At 32.0% G+C, this 22,562-nt stretch overlaps 1 protein-coding gene across 1 annotated transcript in view; it reads right to left on the bottom strand.

Annotated features, from left to right (window-relative positions):
- Window positions 1-22,562, bottom strand: part of LOC148609392 (tyrosine-protein phosphatase non-receptor type 5-like) — a 43,499-nt gene that overhangs the window by 13,017 nt on the left and 7,920 nt on the right. Inside the window, exons 3-5 of the mRNA XM_088595943.1 lie at window positions 9,187-9,300; window positions 8,834-8,998; window positions 520-636 (exon numbers count right to left, since the gene is read on the bottom strand). Of these exons, the coding sequence (XP_088452069.1) occupies window positions 520-636; window positions 8,834-8,998; window positions 9,187-9,300 (396 nt within the window). The remainder of the gene's footprint in view (window positions 1-519; window positions 637-8,833; window positions 8,999-9,186; window positions 9,301-22,562) is intronic.

Genomic DNA, 22,562 nt, shown 5'->3' with positions numbered 1-22,562 from the left:
AAGATCAATATATTTTGAGTATTTTTACAATCACTTTTCATAAACAAATTTTCATTGATAAAGTAAAAGAAATCACCAGTTGATTTTCCCTTAGCATTTTAAATAAATATTCTTTGAATTGAGCCTTGTTCTATTTTCATTATAAGATGGTGTGAAAACAAAAGCAGTGCGGACATCAGTTCCTACTCTACTGATCTAGCTTGAAATATCAACTAAAATGAATTATCTTTTGTTTTGATCATACACTAATGGTAACATAGTGTTGGCTTCTGACAAAGTGTAAATGCAAAGACTAATTCATAAATTGGTGGGCCACAACCAAAGGAACTTTCTCTAAAAAGTAAACTATTGGGTCACTACCGAAACAACTTCCTCTACAAAGTAAATTGGTGGGCCGCAATCGAGAGAACTTTCTCTACAAAGTAAAGGAAAATTGTTTTAAAATTATGCATTTAAATATTCTTTAAATAACTGAACCGAAGACAGCCACTAAAAAAGTGGAAACAGTGGTCAACTTACCAGAATTGCAGTCATCAGAATGACACACACACTGCAGGCTGCTGCTATGTAAGGGAAGTAACTCACAAACCAGGACACCTCTATTTGTTGTTCAGCATTGGTTATAAGAATTTCTTGCTGAAAAAAAAACAAAGAGAGTAATTTCCTAATATAATTAACAAAAAACCTACAAAATACTGTACTAAAAAAAGCAAAATTCCATTTTAAAATAGGAAAAAAATCACATCTGAATTAATTAAAAATGACAAGGACTATAATATGTAATGATCTTCACACTGTAATGATATATGACAATTTGTAAATAATTATTTTTCTGGGTTTTTGTTGCTGACATCATCATAAAAAATTATCAAAGGAGCTTGAAATATTATCACTATTGTCTTTAATAAAACTTAAAAAAAAAATTAAAATGAAATTGGAAGCATATACATGCTAACTTCCTAATGTTTGACCTCCAATAAAATCCATAGCTTTGTACAAACTTCTGTATAGCTAATGAACATCTAAGTTCTTTAATAGTACTTTGGACAACTCTCTAAAACTTGCCAGTTAATTAGTTTCAATTTGTTAGTTTCATATACATGTAATGCAAAAGAAAGAATTTCTTCAGTACTTCTGACCAGCCCCTGTCTTATAGTAGGTTGACTTCTACTTCTGACCTTGTAGACCATGAGTAGTCCAAGGTAAGTACCAGTTTTACTAAATGAATTCATTAGTATCAATGCAGCTTAAATTTTGTAGTCAACTCCATTGTTACTAATTCAACACAGAAGTTAAATTTGTAAAACTAGTATTGACTTTGGGCTACTCCAGTTCAACAAGGTCAGAAGTAAAAGTCAAACAACTGCAAAACCTTGAACCTTACTTCACATGAGAATGTACAGATCACCACTATCACCAGTGATTTTGTAATTTCATCCTGTCAACTTCATAATAAATTGACAATATACCAAAAGTTATATCCTTCCCATAGAATGTCAATGGCTTACAAATAGTAGAATCTAGGGACCATTTTCACTAGGTTGTCATTTTTTAGCTGAGGCAGTAAAGAGTAAATATATTTAGTAATGTAATTTTGTTCCTTATTTCTTAATTTTTTTCACTGAGCTTGATATTATTTCACAAAAATTGTTATAGTCAGAATCATTGGACAAACATTTTTCATCAATTTACTATAAAAAGGACATTTTATTAAAGTAATTAAGTGGTGAAAATGAGTTCTCCTAGCAAATTAGAAATGCTATTGTGATTCTGTCTTGGCACGCTTGTATTATTAAATATCTACCATCTCTGAACAATCTCACTAATGAGTTACTGGTATGTTAATTAATTAGTTAATTCATATAAACCACCAATTAATTCAATTTTTAAAGTAAATGTACAAAAATGCTGTTTTCAGTGTTAAAAATTGTCTCCTGACTCAAATTAACAATAAAACTATACCCTCAACAAACACTACCCTACTTCTGCTCACTATAGGAGTCAACACATACTACCCTACTTTTGCTCACTATAGGAGTCATCAACACATACTACCCTACTTCTGCTCACTATAGGAGTCAACACATACTTCCCTACTTCTGCTTACTATAGGAGTCAACATATACTACCCTACTTCTGCTCACTATAGGAGTCGTCAACATATACTACTCTACTTCTGCTCACTATAAGAGTCATCAACATATACTACCCTACTTCTGCTCACTATTGGAGTCAACACATACTACCCTACTTCTGCTCACTATAGGAGTCGTCAACACATACTACCCTACTTCTGCTCACTATAGGAGTCAACATATACTACCCTACTTCTGCTCACTATAGGAGTCGTCAACATATACTACTCTACTTCTGCTCACTATAAGAGTCATCAACATATACTACCCTACTTCTGCTCACTATAGGAGTCAACACATACTACCCTACTTCTGCACACTATAGGAGTCGTCAACATATACTACTCTACTTCTGCTCACTATAAGAGTCATCAACATATACTACCCTACTTCTGCTCATTATAGGAGTCAACACATACTACCCTACTTCTGCTCACTATAGGAGTCAACATATACTACCCTACTTCTGCTTACTAAAGAAGGAAGAAGATTAATATTAGAAAATAGCAGGAGTTACATATGATACACCACTTCCTATAGATCAACAAATCACTGGGAATATGTTTTTCATTCACTAGATATGCTATATGCCAAGACCTGTAGCTTGACTCGAGATGCTGCTTTTTGATATTTTAACATTTATTTTGAATCAGCCTAGCAGGTACATTCCAATCATTAACACACAATACAATTTGTCATTAACCACTGGTCAAATGTTACTACTGCTGTATACAACAACTCTGTATACATTTGTTGTCTGCAATAATTTCATTAAATATGCAAATTAGTTTCAAGTAAAGAAGACTAAGTTTATTTTGTCCATATCCAAGACTATTTCAGTATTACTTACAGGACTAAAATAACAAAAGGAGGATATGTTGGGTTAGGCCATGGAGAAGATGTCCATAAAGCTATCATGCTTGTCTTCAATAGTATACCAAATTAACATTTATTACTAGATCATACATCAGCAATCCATATTGAATGTGTCAATTAAATTTTGAAAATTTAAAAACTTGATATCATACTGTGAAATTTTTACAACCTCCATTTTCTTCTTATAGTTTAGCTTACCATTTATTAATATACTAAACTAAATTCTAAATAAAAGCAAATTTACAAATGTATCTAAAATGTATCAATAAATCAAAAACTTCCCCTCCCCTTATTTCACCTTTTATGTTTACCTTATTGAGTACTCATATACCAGGACCGTTAACTTACAAGTATCCACCATTTCCACAGTAAACTGTACCAATCATAGCCATTCCAAACAATAGGAATTTGATTTCTCCAACCCCCACAACACAAAGCTATGCTCCAGTAATTTATATTTTGTCAAGTACATGTAAAATGTTTAGGTACATAGCATGTAACACATAGCCCTCACTCCCACTCATTTCCTATACAATAACAATACTTGAGTACAAGTCTTAATGAAAATCAGGCACACAGCTTGAAAATTGAGAAAGTTAACAATCTAGCAATGTATTGAGATGTGCAAAAAATCATCTGTGGCCATTCAAGGTCAGTATTATAATTCTTAGGTAATATGATCAAAGTAAATGACATACATTATCACAAGCAAATGGTTATGAAGATGCTTTTCGCATGATTGAAAGACAGAAAAAAAAGTAGGAAGGAAGGGAACATTTTTATCTTTATTTCATTGGCAATACATGGATAATTAGGCATTCTTAAAAATGCTAAAGAAATATCAGGAACAAGAAATTATTCCTTGTGAGCCTATGTTCTTGATTTTATTTTAACCCATGTATCCATGTGTTTTAGACCTATTTATTTATCAACATACTTGATACATATATGTGACTCTCTATTGATTACTATTCTGTTACTAAAGAAATTTATAGCTTTATTCTTAATAACAATAACCTTCAATGCTGCCAGACATTTAGATGGTTGTAACTTTAGTAGTCCAACATGTTATGCTGATATAGGTTGATAGTTAAACAAGATAGTGATCTGTAATTTGTATTGTCATCAAAAGAAATCATAAGATATGATTTAAAACATCTTCCTGGCCACTTCCTTTTTTGTTGTCTTAATTGTAAGCAGTAAAAAATGTACTAATGTGTACAGTAATGTGTAAATTTTCAAATAATTGTTTTTTTTCACACACATTTTAGTTTTTTGACACTTTTTGACAAAACCCACAATCAGTAACTCCTCCAATCAATAAAATAATCAAGTACTACCATTAAGAAGTGAGGATATAATTACCTTATCATCAGTACCATATATCTTGGGAGAATATGAACTACATGTACTTTTTAGCTGATAGGTTAAAGTGCATTTGACCTTTACAGACTGACAGTGAAATTTTCAGTCATGAGGTAACATTAAACTCCATAACACCTACACAAGGTCAAAGTTTCATTTTATAAACTCATATCCTTATCTTGTTTCCTTCAAAACAAGGAAATATTGTTTGAAGAAATTGAAATATTTACATCTAACAAGGTGACATAAAATTAATTGTTTCAAGAATTTGTCACATTCGATGAAAATATGCTTTCATATGTCCTTTACATTTTCATGGTTATAACAGGTTAATTAGTATAATGTGTCTGGCTAATCAGGATTCCAACAAAAAGTGGGAATAGTTTCTTTTGGTTTAGTTAAACTTTGACCCTGTTTATGCTTTTAAAGATTTTATGTGATCCTTTTTTAATTGACATTAAATGATCAGTTTGTGATTATACTTGTGGAGGAAAGATCAATTACATTCGATCTTTGAGTTCAATATCGTTTACATGTGGGCTAAAAATAAACAATATGACAATTTTGTTGATTGTAAACAAAGCATGTCTATAATTAAAGACCCATAGTGAGCATGCTCACAATACCCAAAGCACACACACACATGCACTCATGAGGAACTTTTTTCCATGAAAGATCAATCATTTCACTATAGTGTAAAGGTCTTACAGCATGTCCACTAGTTTTTGCATCTGTGGATTATGTGCCCCTGAACTTTGAATTTTTGGGAACAGAGGGTTCTTTTAAAGAGCAAATTACCCAACATACTCAGACTTGATTTAATAAAATAATACTCAAGTATTGACACATTTTGAAATTGAACATTCTGTTCCAGAACACAGAACAAATGGAAGACCGGAAATTAAAATATTGTTAATATTATGTGCACGAACGCTTTAACTCATGAAATTGTACATACATAATTTTTATTGTAAATTAAAAATGTACTGCAGTACATGAATAGGCATGCTGGTCTTATATTTGAATGCAGAAGAATTGTGTCCCTGTATCTGGATAATTTCAAGATGTTACAATATTTTACCAAGTTTTTTTTTCATTTTATTGCAGGGACTTAACAATACTTTTCTGAAAGTCTACGAATGCATCTTTAAGCTGCACTAGTAAAATTGTCCCTCTCATCAATCAAAGTACTGTTAGTACTGGGGGGGGGTTTGAATCTTGTGAAAGTTGTAGCATGAACAAACTCCCAGATTACATGATGTAAAATAAAACTATAATCATACATTTGCATTTCCCAAATTATTTTCCTAATATGTATTAACTGAATATCAATCAATCAATGATTTCTCAAGTACAAATTGTAATTGATACTTCAGTATTAACCAACTTCACATACATGTACAAATTTTGATCTGTTTCACCTTTTCAATTTTTTAAACCTTTCCAAAAGTTAATTTGTGATAACATTCAAACTATTTCAACAGAGAATTATCCTACACTGTAATTATACTTAAATGGAACCAATTTCAGCTGAAGAAAATCATTTCCTTGATCAGCATAAGATTTTTAGAACTTGACACTTCATCAATTTGAATTGGTTAAAATCACCGTTGTTTATAAAATCATAAAATGTTTAGGTTACAGACCACCAATTCAACCAATGAGCATTTGGAATGTACGCAAAAATAGTCCTACGCAGAAATTACTTCCAGTTCCTCACAGTTCTCATTTTATTTCAAAAATTAAAAAATTAAAAGGAATTACATTTCAACTGCTTTGGACTTTATTTTAGTGTAGTGTACAGAAATTGTATGGAAGTTACAGTCATGAACAGGCAACATCAGGTATTTCAATTCTAAAGGATCAAAAAGGAAATAATTAAGAAATAAGGTAGCTAATATTGCAGAAGAACACATAATTAGGGAAATTCTCATATCAGATCCTAAGTCACCAAATTGTTTCTAGATAAAAGTTATCTTTTAAGGATAAAAAATAAATAAGCAACTGTGGTAAAGCATAATGCACCTGTCCCTCTAATGTTCAAAGACGAATAACATTAACTTGCAAAATCCAAAATCAATTAAAAAAATTGAACTATCTGCCATCAACATAAATAAGTTAATCTCCTTAAACCATAGTTGACTGATCATATGACCTGTGCATGGAAAAACACTGATCAACCACAATGAAAATCTTAAAAAGATGATACAAACAACATTTTTACCAATTATTACCTATCTATTTAAGATTACGTAACTTAAAACATAAGTACTAGTAAAGGTTGATCAAGGTTACATCAATTGATACATATTTTTCATTTCAAGATGTCAGTTTTATTTTGCTAAAAAATTTTTTTTGACTTATACACTGATTAAAATTAATAATGAAATATAGATTCTACAAGGATAGCAAGCTGATTATGAAATTTTTCACATCAAGAGAAATTTCATTATTAACAAGCTGAGTTGTAGATTCTGTTTCTCTTATTTTTTTTTTAAAAATGGGATCAATCCAATTGCAAAATTATCCTTAAATCTATTTTAAGGTATGATGGTTGCTACACGCAATCAGGGCTTGAAATTTCAAATTACTTCTAAGACATTTTGGGATTACACAGCATACTTCTTAAGTCAATAATTTTAATGTTATCAACAATAAAATGACAACAAAGAAAACCAATAGCAATCTGTTATAAAACTTTATAAAAACTATATAAAACCTTATATCGACCTTTGTATTTTGACCAATCAGCTTCATAGATTTTGAATCTCACTAGGGACAAGAAATATTTTTCGCACAACAATCAGGAGGTGTGAAAATTAGTAAAGTACATGTATACAAAATGTAGGATCTACAACAATAGTGAGCTGATTACTGAAATTTCTAACATTGACAGAAGTAAATTTTAGAGATTGAATATCAAGGCAGTCCAAGATATTGTATTTCTCAAGATGTGAGAAATTTCATAATCGATGAGCTAAACTAGTAGATTCTGTTTCATTTAATTTTTGAAAATGAAATCTCAGGTTTCATTTGGCATATATAATGGTGGAAATTCTAGCAACTGTCTGTCTATGATGTCAACAATTGTTACGAGAGAACAATATCCGAAACGATACAAATTAGCTTATCTAAAATTTGTCTAGAGATAGAACCTATCATGCTAAACACTTTAAACCTTCTCAAAATACAGTCGAACCTCGTTAAGTTGAAGTCGAAGTTACCATGCAAAAAATGTTCGAGTTATCACAGGTTCAAGTAATCCGAGGTCGAGGATAAACCGGAAATACTAGTAGTTTGGTCCATGATTGTTCCTGTATTTACATCATTTGTTGTGCATGTACATGTACATGCACTCACTTTACACGGTACTTTGTAATGTCATGCGTTTCATGTCGGAAGATATTTTTTTTGTATGTTGTATATCAAGTTTGAAAACTGAATGGCACTGAGTGTTTTAGTGAAATTTCCTTTTTATTTACTCTACATGAAAAACATCATAGTTTATAACATGCTGCTTTGTTTGATTCACAATCAGGAGTATTGTCAAACCATGTGCTCTACAATATTACGATAAAATTTCAAATTCACTAGCGAAATGAATGTAGTCATTGAAATACCCTTACTACCGTCTGTTTGATGCTTCATTAAATAGTCAGATATCATTACAATTCATCTGTGCTTTTTAAAAAATTTTCAAAATATCAAAATATCCGATATCACTGTTAGTGTAAATTTTGACATGTTATTAATAAAATTCATTTCTTTTAACATGTCCAGTTTTAAATTAATTAAATAAACAAATCAAACCATAAAGAGTGTCAACAAATTAATTTTAAAAGCCATGCTAAACTTCGATCATGGTTTGTAATAAAGCAATCAGTTTTCTGACTAATTAGTTGACTTCCAGACATCAGGGTTGATTAACCTCAAAGTCCTCTCAAGGGGACTGATTGATTACCTTGAGTTATCCGAGGTTTCAATTCATCCAATGTTCGAGTCATCCAAGGTAAAATTGTAATGGAGAAAGGGGAGTTTTTTGCTGGGACTTTGTAATTAGTTTGAGTAATCCGAGATTTCGACTAATCCGAGTTCGACATGGAGGTTTGACTATATGGCTAACTTAATGGTTTAGGAGATATATGCAAAAAAAGTCTGTCTGACCCCCTTTGTTCTATTTTTAGTAACAGTGGCCATGTTTTTTTATGGATAAAAAAATCCCTACTTCAGTTTTATGCAAAATACCCTAAGGAACATTCATACTAAGTCTGGTTCTGATTGATCCAATAGTTTTAGAGGAGAAGAGTTTGAAAGATTATTAATGATGACAGACGAAGACACATGCCAAGTGATGGTAATAGGTATACTAAAAATTAGAGAAAGACCTAATTCAAAGTGACTTTTTTCATGATTGTTCTTGTTCGTGATTACCATATCTTTCTAATACTTCTCCTCACCTGAGGTCTAATATTAGTGATGTTCAGGAATGGCAGGGTGTTCTGTACAAAGTGTAAAAGTGATGGTCCGATGATTTCCTGCACAGGAATAAGATCATCTTCACTGAATGTGTTCACGGATCGTCCATAACGTACAAAGAACATCTCCACTGTGTTGCCATGGTTCTAAAGAAGATAATTTTGAATTTTACATTTATATAAAAGAGAAAATATTTTATACATAAAAAAATCATCAAATATACAACAAAAATTATTTTTCCATTTTGAAATGCTATAAAGGAATCTTAAAATTGATCAAAATTATCAATTTTCAACTACTTTTCAATACATTAGCACTCAGCGAAACAACTTACTCCAACTTTTTGTGTAACCACATTCTCCAATGGGAGACTTAAGTTTACAGCAAATGCCCTTTTCAACCAGATAAGTACGGTTTTATTCAAGTAGTCCACTGGAGTGCCCAAGTCCTGAAAGAAAGAAACAGTTTATTAACTTGTAGAGATAACAAAGACAAATACTATCTATGTGAAAAAGCCATAATAATTATCTAGTTGTTTTAATATCAATTAGTAATAGAAAAACACCCAAGGATATGAATAATGTCACTTTGAAGATGATTATCTTTATTAATTTTCATTAATTTTACTGATTAATCTTCAGTTGATTAATTTTCCCTCACAAAATTTTACTATGTCTGCTATATTCAATCAGGTAAGAATTATCTCTCACACAGTGACTATGTCTGCTACATTTTCAACAAACATGGAGTTTCCAATGACCTGAATATGTTTTTACCACACTAAGGCAAGTACTCCTGTATAACTAATTGCCTCAGCACAGAATGGGAGCTGCGATGATAATTCGAAATGAATGGGTTGTTTTACATTATGCCATGTGAATTAACATGCCTTTAATACAGCATGTATACAACAGATGCATGTTGATAACCTATATCAACTTAAATTCAGTACTGACACTTCCAAATTTCTATTAGAATGTTTCCATTAAAATTGTAAGTTTATTTACACAAAATTAACTATAAAATACAGGTCAGAATCCTACTTTTCAATGTTTAAGACTCTCAAAATAATAGGCTGAAAATTACAAATAAATCCACTCAGAATAAAGAAAAGTTACACAAACGATTTATCACCAATATAGTAGGATAATCTCCCTTTGTTTGAATTCTATGATATAATACTCTTTCAAGGAATTCTTTCACTGAAATTCACCTAGAAAATATAAAAAAATACTAACAATACATTTATAAGACACAACAAAGACTGTAGAAGTTTCATTAAATTCCATTCAGTGGTGTAGGAAGAGTAAAAGACCAGTATCACTCTATATAATGAAAGAAAGTACAAACAGGAGGAAGGACAGACACTGTGGACACACAGTATGGCAGACAGAAGGATTCCAATACGCAAACAGTATAAAATAAAATATTTTGCTTAGTACATCTTGATAAGGTTGCAAAGATCAGATCTTGAACAGCTGAGGCAAGTATGATACAGCTCTGAATTTTGATTCTGATTAAATATTTGCCACAGGATAAGAATTAGAACCATATTAACCTCTCTCTTATATTCATAGATGGTTCCAGTTACAACTAACAAGTCAATCCCAGCCATCCTTTGGAGGTTTTGCACATTGTAGTGCAATTTCACAAAGATCCTTTCACTTTTAGTCATGTTATTGTCCATATATAATGAAAATGCTTGTTATTTTCCCCTATTTAGCCCTTAATTCATAAATGGTTCATGCCACAAACCCCTTCAATCATTGCCCATCTTCCTTTCGTAGTATGACATTTCAAAGAGATCCCCTCATTAGAAGTCTAAGTTGTTATCCAGATTAAATGAAAAGGCCTGTTTCTGACCCCTTATTGGCCAATATTTCCTAAACTGTTAAAGTGACAACCCCCTAAACCAATCCAAGTCTTCCTTTCGTAGTATGACTTGAGGTATACATTCAAAGAGATGTAAGCTAATGTCCAGATATCATGTAAAATGCTTGTTTCTGGCTCTTTTTTAGCCACTAATTCCTGAATGGTTCAAGTAACAACCCCCAATGTACACCCCAGCCTTCACTTAGTGGTATGGCACTGTGGTATAATTTCAAAGAGATCCAAACGCAACAATGACAGCATGATACTACTATATGTATGCAAATTGTTTGCAGTCAATTATAAAGTTTCATATAAGCTTGGCACAAATTTTTGACAGACTCTTTTATCTGACTGAAATTTCGATGTAAGTCTGGTACTCTTTGACTACTATGATGTAATATTATTCATTGGCAATGGAATCATTTTCATATTGGTAAGTATGCAGTTTCCAATAAAACCACATGTCATGATAACAATCTACTGCATCCAATAAATATATGATGCTATACTTTATTTACAACTTGCATGAAACAAGCCATTAGCACAATTGATCTGTCTGTTATCAACTGTTGTTGTCCATTTCCATACAATATTTAAACTATATTTTGGGTCATTTGAACCTATTTTCCCAATAGTGTAATTTAGAAGTCTATTGCATTTTGTCATATCATAGTTACAAAGGAATATTTCATTCAATACTTTGGTAATTTGAAGCATCCTTAATGGATGCATCATTCAGCTAATTGTCATTTTGTAACGAGGTTAAAAATATCTTTTGTATTTACTTACTGGAAGGGCAAGGGCTACTAGTAAAAAAAGGTAAATAAAAACATGCAAATATAGTTACGGTTAAATACATGAATGCAAATCAGAGATGAAGGCTTCTGGATTCATATAATTATATTTAACCACATGTAAAGTGTACAGAACATCCCACTTAGAACTATTACTTTATTTAAAAAAAATAAATTCATAAATTCTCAGTACATGTAGCAGTATCTTTCATTCTGTTCTAGGACAATAACCAATTATAAACTTTACTCCTTCCCTTACAAAGCATGGCAATTGTGCAAAGTGTAGTTAACTATTAAGTAAATTTAGTTCCTTGAATAACAGATAAGATATCAACCTTCTAGAATTACAGAGCAATCTGCCGTAACTAAATGCTGAACAAACTAAAAAAAAAAACAGTCTAACCTGAACCCTGAACAAACTAAGAAAACAGTCTAACCTGAACCCTGAACAAACTACTAAATGTAAAAACTTGTCTATAATTGAACCCTGAACAAACTAAAAACATGTCTTAACAGTAAACCTTGACAAACTAAATCTGTCTAAACCTTACATTTTGAGTCCACTTATTTAATTTTGATGTATATTTGTATCTTGACCCTTAGTAAATCAAACATCTGTCGTGTTGGTCCAAAAAGATTCCGCTTAGAAAAAATTCACTGTACATACCCTTGCACTATCAAAACAAAACTATTTCTAACTAAATCAATACAATCATATGTGAACAAGTCTCAACAAGGAATAAACTGGGGCAAAACTTCATTATATTATTAGCTGTCATCTTCAGAACAATGAGAATTCTCTCATTATATTATCCATGACAATTTAACTAGTACATGTAAGTCATGAATAAATCTAATACATGTTGTCAATAGACGAAATATTCTACCAATCAGCATACACAAGAACCAATAGGACATGTAATTCTTTTTTCATTACTATTTTAGTATTTCTAACTGCTTTGTATTGAGACTCAGGTTGGCATTTTTTTTTTGGCTTTTCCAATATTTCTTTACTACAAAAGATAACTCATTCTGTTCATGAAGAAATATATCACAGGACAGCTTGAAATCTCTTATTTTACAAGATGAAACAATTCCATTCGGCATAACAAAAGTCCATTCATTTTCTTTTTCTTTTCTGCATGTTTTTATACATACAGCTGCTTAGCTGATTGTTATCCTGTGTTTAAATGTCTTACTTGAAATTGTCTTTACCTACAACCAAATTAATCAAGTATTCAGATGTACTTCAGTGTTAAATAATTCAGAAAGTTATCATCCATAAAGTTCATATGTAAATATTAATGCATGATTTATTGTCTTATTAGTCTACAAAGTTGACAGCTTTTCAGCTTACCAATATCCAAAGAGTCCTTGGCTTTCATGGTATTTCATGTTATTGTATTTAAGCAAGAAATAACTGTATTTTTTATGTAATACTTCTCAAAATCGTGAGTCTCTGAAGTATTTTTAAATGTAAAAAAATGGCCTATAGATTTATGCTTACTTTCTCCCTGTTGATTTATAAATATTTTATTGTTGAAGGATTGTGCTAAGAAATGTGTTTAGTGAATAATTAATACTGACCTCAATAAAGTTTCTAAATATGAAATAGTATTAGGTGTGCACGAGATAAGAAAGCGAAAATACATCACAACCATTTAAAGCTATATATAGCCTAGCTGGCCGAGTGGTCTAGGGCGCTGGACTTTGTCCAGGCGGTGTTGCCATAGATGTCACAGTGGTATGAGTTCAAGTCCCGCGGAGGGAACGACCAAAAATTTGCATCGCAAATTTGACAGTTCTAACATCGTTGGGAATTTTTACTTGACTCAACCAAAAACAAGGTATTGTTTGAACTTGGAATTATTTTGCAATTAAGAAAATGACCAAAAACAAGCATTCTGACAGTATTGCTGATGCAATACAGTGTCCCCTTTCGGCCTTCGAACTCATTGCCTTTATGAGATTTTTTTTATATATGTGAACTAACAATAGATGCTGTTATTTTTTAACAATCAAGAGAAAATAACTCTTGAACAGCAAAAGCAAATTCCATCGAAATCAAACCTGAGCTTCATTTTACAGTAAATAATAACATTTTTGCATTACAGGAAGCTGCATAAAGACATTCTCTTTCTATTACCTGGAAAGTTGAAAAAAACTTCGTTATTATGAATTAAAGGGCAAATAACTCTAGAATGACAGCAGCAATTTGCATCAAAATGATGAAACATAAAATTTTATGTAATTTTCTATCTCATAGGGCTATAAGTTCCATATAAACCATTTTGCCACAATATTATTTAAATTTAATTTGTAACTTGTCCTGATAAGACTAGCTAACAAATATGATATCAATTGGATGAGGCATTACAAAAAAAAGTCCAGAAAACATAAAATTTCATGAAATTTTCTATGTCCAAGGGCCATAACTTCTATAAAAATCATTCAACCGTAAGGTCATTCAAACTTAACTTGTAACTTGTCATGATAAGACTATATCCCAAATATGAAATCAATTGGATGAAGCATTAACAAAAAAAGTCTGAAAAACATAAAATTTCATAAAATTTTCTGTCCAAGAGCCATAACTTCTGTAAAAATTGTTCAACCATAATGTCATTCAAACTTAGCTTGTAACTTGTCATGATAAGACTACATCCCAAATATGAAATCAACTGGATGAAGCATTACCAAAAAAAGAGCGAAAAACAAAATTTCATAAAATTTTCTATGTCCAAGGGCCATAAAAAATCGTTCAACCATAATGTCATTCGAACTTAACTTGTAACTTGTCATGATAAGACTATACACCAAATATGAAATCAATTGGATGAGGCATTACAAAAAAAAGTCTGGAAGACATAAAATTTCATGAAATTTTCTATGTCCAAGGGACACAACTTCTGTAAAAATCATTCAACCGTAACATCATTCGAACTTAACTTGTAACTTGTCATGATAAGACTATATACCAAATATGAAATCAATTGGATGAGGCATTACATTAAAAAGTCCAGAAAACATAAAATTTCATGAAATTTTCTATGTCCAAGGGCCATAACTTCCGTAAAAATCATTCAACCGTAAGGTCATTCAAAATTGACTTGTAACTTGTCATGATAAGACTATATACAAAATATGAAATCAATTGGATGAAGCATTACCAAAAAAGTCCAAAAAACAAAAAAATTTCATAAAATTTTCTATGTCCAAGGGCCATAACTTCTGTAAAAATCGTTCAACCATAATGTCATTCGAACTTGATTTGTAACTTGTCATGATAAGACTATATCCAAATATGCAATCAATTGGATGAGGCATTACAAAAAGAAGTCTGGAAAACCCAAGTGTGACTGACGGACAGACGGTCGGACGGAGTGCAAACCAAAGTCCCCTTCGGCATTTGCAGAAAGGGGACAATAAATTTGTAAAACTAACCCTTACTAAGGGGATCAGTCATGCCGGCATAGCTAACAGGTAGGTTTCGTAGGGTAACTTAAGTCAAGGAAACTTACTAACCCCCTTAGTCATGACAGCATGACTAACCCCCTTAATAGGGGTAAGTTTTATAAATAATTTTTTTCATTATTTTCTTAAATCCAAAATAATTCCAAATTCAAATAATACCTTGTTCAAATTAAATACATACCAAATTATTTGTTTCAAAAATTGAGATGAAGAGAAATTGGCTACATGAGTAAGAAGTTCTAAAAACTTCTACATAGAAATGTAATAATACAATATTTTGTGAGCTCATTGCATGCAAAATCATGTTTTATGGAACACTTAAGAGATATCTACCTTGGCGATTGGCCTCAGTCAATATCTCTTAACTGAGTTCCATAAAACACAATATCGAATGCACTGAACTGCCATAATTGTATATAATGGTTCTGGATTCAGTGATAAAAAAGGTATCTATTCCATGAAATCTTTCATTATGTAAGAATACTAGCATTATAATATCAGATAGCTTAACAAATGTAATAATTAATAGTGAATTTCACACTATTGTTGTACGCATAATCAAATTTTGATAACACATGACAACATACATTTTTAACAATCCTTATTATGCAAGTATCAGTTATTTCATTACTAAGAAATATTACCGGTACATGTACATGTATCATGGCTTAAATTACAATCTGTACACAACCGTGGGGGAGTGAAAACGCATGCAATTGTGGTTGCGCTAACAGACAGAAAACCTCACTTGTCCTGAAAACATGCAACAAGTCTGTTTATTTCCCCATGCACTCATCCCACAATAGTATATTTTCTAAATGCACATCTGCTTAACAATTCTGTTTACAATTGTAAATCCCTCAAGTTATATTATTTCCCCGCACACAGATCTACATGTAACAAAAATTATCTTCCTCCATGCACTATTTATTTATAAAGTTTCATTAAAATCCATCAAGCCCTGTAGAAAAAGTTGTGTTAACCCTTCAGTAAGATTATCTCCCCTTGCATGGATCTGAAAATAATCATCCTTCTTTAAGTACATCTTCATAGGCTGCACATCCTCATAAAAACCGAGGGGTTTAAGGGAAGGCCTGCTTACAATTAATTTAAGTACATCTCCCTGCAGGAATCCACTAGTAATTATCATTATTTGTGCACATTTATATTGTACATATGATCTTTAGTTTGATCAAAATCCACCAAGTGATGTAGGAGATTTACGAAGTGTGTAGATAGATAGCAGAAGTAGAAATAGTAGCCTGCCCGCCAGCCCAAGACTGCCTATTTTTTGGAAGGGCTGGCTAATTTTAGAAAAATTTATATAGACATATAGTAAATATAGTGAAAAATTGCATTCAGGGCTGGCTAGAATTTGAGTGAGTTTCCTATCCTGTAGATAGGGGAGAAACAGACAAATAGACAGATAGAAAGATTTATATGTGAATATGAACAGTATTCAGTTAAAATTTTGGCTTTTAAAAATGATGAAGTCAAAGGTTATACCAGGGAAATTATCTGTACTGAAATTCAAACGTTATCAATACTGTAAAAGTATTATTGTTCATGGGATACCAATTTTTGTGGTTTTGTGGATATGGCAAAACACGAAATTTGGTTCCCAACAAAAGGATTTCCATTGATGTGTATATTTAAAACCTCAAAACCACGAACTCAAATATCCATGAACCTGTGTTTCTTCCCTAATCCACGAAAATTGGTTTCCATGAATTAAGTACTTTCACAGTAACTCATTAACATGTAGATCTATGATCAAACCAATCTCAAACCACCAAGTCAAGTTTGAACTACTGGATGAAAAAGAATGATAGACTGACAGAGGCATGGCCACTACAACTAAAATTTAAGGCTTTTTTGCATACATTAGAATAACTACCATTAGCAACATTGTATGTTTCACTATAAGTATATTTTAATACAAATCTTCCATGTATTAAAGAAGCAGGGGTTCAAATTTACTATCTAATACTTCTTTGCATCCTAAATGAAAGGTTGTATATATGAAAGTAAAAAGTCCTCAGTCAGAGTAAACATAAATATAGTAGATCAATGGTAAATAATAACCCAAAGGTCTTTCATCAGAAATTGAGGATCTCAGACCTCAGATCAGTGCTCATTTGAACCCCTGGGCAGAGAAATAGAAAAATATAATGTTCAGCCATGATTTATAAAACAAAATATTTACCTATAGCTAATACAATATATATGCTCAAAGCTGGTTTGTCATGGACTTACCCAGTACAAATATAAATTAAAATAATTTCCAATGGGACATAAGAAACAACCATGTTGCTAAGAGTTGAAACATGTCACAATACAAGTATAACTATATTGTAGGTGAAAGTGTCAAAGTTTGAGAAGATATAAACAAGTTCAATGTATGTGGACTGCAGGATCCAGTCAAACTGCTTCTACATTTTTTACTTTATAGACCTTACATGTCCGTCAACCATCAATATAAGGAACTAAATGAAATCACTTATAGAACTGTCTTTCAGTGAAGACTGTTAAGCATGTTAATCTTTGATGGATTTAAATGGACTGAAAGGACGAAGTACAATAAGGCCCATTTTTGGACCATTGCATAATTAGATATAGAGAATTCTTTTTTCTGTTGTTTAAAATGTAAAATGAAAGATTCAGCATGTTCAAACACATAGAGTAAGTTATCATTTTTCAATAATTGAAAATATGATGCTGCAAATTTGGCAAATCTGTTAATGTTTTATCAAATATGCTGAAATTGGCCAACTTTTGAAAAATTTTTCTTAATTTGATTATTTTTGCAGGATATTTTAGGTTCCCATACATTGCAGAAAATTTATGAAATGGTGAACATTTCAGAATATTTAATCATTCATTTAACAGTGCATATTGCCTTTCTGTTGTTTACTTCAAACTTATTCTTTTTAGTAAGATAGGAGGTCAAATAAGGCCTTTATCATACTCTGTCCTTTCCTTAGCATATTTGTATCTTATTAACAATAAATTAATTCTAACAGTACATTATTCCTAATAATGTCACATATATATTCATAGAAAAGAAATCACACCAAACCTGGCAAACAGACAGACAGACATAGCCACAAACAAATGCTTCCAACCCTAGAGACAGCAGGCAGAAAAAGACCTCTTGAATAATTTAGCCACAAATTCAATCAAAGTCAAATGTATTTTGCTGATAAATTTTTTTTTCTGTCACCTAAGGTGTTGTCAGTTACAGGAAATACCAGAAACTCTTAAAAGCATTCATCAGGTGTAAAATACAGATTGTTTCTAATCCCAAATGAAGAATAACCTTGAAGTCTTACTTTAGCAATTCTGATAATTGTTTTATCTAACACTGATAATGCATCTGTTGCCTTGAAAATTATCACCATTAGAAAGGGACAGTGTGAGACTAATATAAATTCAATAAAGATCCATAAATATCAGACAAGATTTCTTTTAATCTCTAGACAATATAATTTCATTAGAGGTTCATGTGTTCATTTAACAAGTATCTTACTGAAGTTGTTGCTAAATTATTTCTTTTATATACATGTTTTAAGTCTTTTTGTCTGAGATTGATTTATGAAACATAACACTACAGAGAATTTAAAGGCATAAGAACAATAAAACTAAATACTGAAATATAGACATGGAACTCATTACTAAAGTATCAAACTTAGGGTGCAGCTGAGGACTTATCTCAGTTCTGAAAACAAAAATTGTAGGTTTTGATAATATGTCTTGCTATTAAATATAGAAATTCTAAACACAAATTTCATAATACAGACTGCTAATGTATTCCAAATTAAGGACTTTCAATCAGTATTTGTTACTATGTACAGAACAGCTTGTTACAGATTCTGTAGGATCAGAGGAAGTTCTATACACCGGTTCTCAAAGAAGGATCTGTTATAAGCTGTTCTATACACTAGTTCTCACAGAAAGATCTGTTACAAGCTGTTCTACACACCTGTTCTCACCAGAACAGTTTGTAACAGATCCTTCTGTGAGAACCTGTGTACAGAACAGCTTGTAATGGATCCTTCTGTGAGAACCAGTGTACAGAACAGCTTGTAATGGATCCTTCTGTGAGAACCAGTGTACAGAACAGCTTGTGACAGACCCTTTAGTGAGAACTAGTGTACAAAACAGCTTGTAACAGATCCTTCTGTGGGAACTGGTGAATGAAACAGCTTGAAATAGATCCTTCTGTGAGAACTAGTGTACAGAACAGCTTGTAACAGATCCTTCAGTGAGAACCGGTGTACAGAACAGCTTGTAACAGATCCTTCAGTGAGAACCGGTGTACAGAACAGCTTGTAACAGATCCTTCAGTGAGATCTAGTGTACAGAAAAGCTAGTAACAGATCCTTTTGTGAGAACTAGTGTACAGAACAGCTTTTAACAGATTCTTCAGTGGGAACTAGTGTACAGAACAGCTTGTAACAGATCCTTCTGTGAGAACTGATTGATTGATTGATTGATTGATTGTTGTGGTGTAATGTCCGAGCAGCAATATTTCAGCTATATTCAGACAAGAACTAGTGTACAGAACAGCGTGTAACATATCCGTCTGTGAGAACTAGTGTTCAGAACAGACTGTAACAGATCGTTCAGTGAGAACTAGTGTACAGAAAAGCTTGTAACAGATCCTTCTGTGGGAACTAGTGTACAGAACAGCTTATAACAGATCCTTCTGTGAGAACCGGTGTACAGAACAGCTTGTAACAGATCCTTCAGTGAGATCTAGTGTACAGAAAAGCTTGTAACAGATCCTTCTGTGAGAACTAGTGTTCAGAGCAGCCTGTAACAGATCCTTCTGTGGGAACTGGTGTACAGAACAGCTTGCAACAGATCCTTCTGTGGGAACTGGTGTACAAAACAGCTTGAAATAGATCCTTCTGTGAGAACCGGTGTACAGAACAGCTTCTAACAGATCCTTCAGTGAAAACTAGCACACAAACAACTGGTATTGTTAACATACAAAACAGGTAGAAAATGATACATCTTTGAGACTTAGTATACAAAACTGGTCAGCATTGACGTCTTCAAATTTATCAGTCATTGCAGAAGATATTCAGAATTTGTTGATTTGAATATTTTTCCATGACCATGGTGGACATTTACCTAGGAGTTACAGCGCAAGACCAGTCACCTCAACCTATGACCTACATAATATAATGTATAGACTAGCAAACAAAATGAGTGATTACAATGACATTGTCAGCTTAGTTTGTCTGTTTGTTGGGGTTTAACGTCCGAGCAGCAATATTTCAGCCATAGCTTAGTAACCCTTGATGTGTTTTGGTTGGCAAAGGAATCACCAAACATACATTTGTATACATGCAGTTCCTTGTTGAAATTGTTTATCTGTTCATTACCTGTAGAAAATTTATGTAAAGATTATTTAAATATTCTTTTGGTTCCTAAAATTGTAAATAAAACATAATTATTTATTAAATATAATTAGATGATCAGGTAAAATCTAAATTGGCAGATAACTTTTTCATTTACACTTAACCCTTTTTTTGCATATGGCCAAATTATCACCCAACAGAAATTACAGAACAAATTTAAAAAATAAAAGAAATGCATCAAATATTTAGCTAATTTAACCGTCTGAGTTGATGGAGAAATATACTGATTAACAACCTTGAAAATATGGCTTACACTTTGTTGACTAGTCATAGAACTTCTACCATTCTTCATTAATATCCAAAATTATTGATGTTTATATAATAATACATGTATGTTATTCATACATGTTCATTTTGTTCATGTAAATGAACACTTACTGAGACAGAAAAAAAAATCTATATGATTTGTGCGAAACCTTAAGACATTCATTTTACATTTTCCTGTGGGAATCAATAACAAATCTAGCTATTCATGTCAACAACAGCGTAGCTTTCAACCTAATTCCCACCCACATATTTTTTGTCACAGAGACGGACCTTTTTTTCAAACCATTGACATGCCTCTATTTACGAAACAATATAACTCCATCTTACAAAATAAATGAAAAAAATATGAATGAAATAAAGAGTGATATGCTCAGAAATTTTTACACCATTTTATCAAAAAATTGACAAGGTGATGGGGAAAATAAGCTAAAACACTCATGTTTCAATTAGTAACATACATTGTCAGATTTCTGTATCAAACCCATTAAGTTAGTATTTTTTGTATCAGGCTTCTTTGTATGATAATTAGCTAATAAACATCATGTAGTAATGGGAATCTGAGATCTTTCTTAAATGAATAAAGTTCATAGATTGTCCTGTTGTATCATGTTAATCTCTTTACCAGAAATCACATCAATATATTTAACCAATCATGAATTTATTAACTGATAAGATGCTTCATCTCTACCATAAGACTGATCTGGTATGTCATCTCTATCACAAGACTGATCTGGTATGTCATCTCTACCATAAGAGTGATCTGGTATGTCACCTCCTTCCAAAAAACTGATATGGTATAAGTGACATCTCCAGAAAAAGACTGATCTGGTATGTCATCTCCATAAAAAAACTTAACTGGTACATGTACATGTATATGTCATTACAATAAGAATGATCTGGTAGGTCATCTCCACCATAAGAAAAGGTTTATGCATGTCTTAATTGTTTTGGTTCCTTCTGTGGAATACCAAGACAAAAGCAACTCCGCAGGTGTATCTAGAATGGAAACAGACGTTTCCCTGTTCAGAGCACCTGATCCATCTTCTAGTGTTTGGTATTCAAGATTTACACTCAGTAACTTACTGTATTTCTATTGGTTTCTACATGTACATATCTATCAATTACATTTATTTCTGTATATTCTGCTTTAACTTTGTCTTCTGGCTTTTGAGTTTTGGATATCAATTAAAGGTAGATTTCACAATTTACAGACTTTCTGCAAATGAATTTAAATTGTGGCATACAGTGTAAGCATAAATGTGATGGATGAAAACCAAAACTAACAACCTTCATTAGTCAACTGGACCTCTCACAAGTAATTTTGTAACTTTCAAAATAACCTCTATTATGTTGCTGTTTCTTTTTTAAATGGAGCTGATTTGAAAAAAAAAAATTAAATGATTTTGAAAGTTTTGCTTGGGAATACAGCCTGGACACAAACACTGCTTGTTTAACAATTCAATGATGGGTTTGGGTCCAGCTGGGCATACACTGATTCCACTAGATTTTATCACCAAACTCTATTTGTACATACATGTACATGTACAAAATGTAAATGGAACTTTGACAGTAGTTAGTAATTACATCGATTGCTTGTAAGAAAAATGTAGACAGTAATATACACCTCAAGTTGAATCCATAAAAGTGAGTTGACAGATCAATACGAGCCGGTCATTAGAGACGTAATATTCACGCCTACACCATAATGATCTGAAGATAAACTTTGTCAAATGGTTTTGGAAACCAAGAAAATGTAATCCTGTTGATATCTTTAAATCATTTGGCATCTGGCTATATCTTGAAAATGTGGGCTAATGTAATTGTACTGCTACCTAGGGAACCACCCACAAATAACACTATATTTATCCAATTGT

The sequence above is a fragment of the Perna viridis genome, chromosome 8 (genome assembly GCF_037379345.1).
Source record: "Perna viridis isolate PV_CMFRI_1.1 ecotype Kerala chromosome 8, ASM3737934v1, whole genome shotgun sequence".
Classification (NCBI taxonomy): domain Eukaryota; kingdom Metazoa; phylum Mollusca; class Bivalvia; order Mytilida; family Mytilidae; genus Perna; species Perna viridis.
The sequence above is the reverse complement of the archived record's forward strand: the minus strand, read 5'-3'. Positions and strand labels throughout refer to the sequence as shown.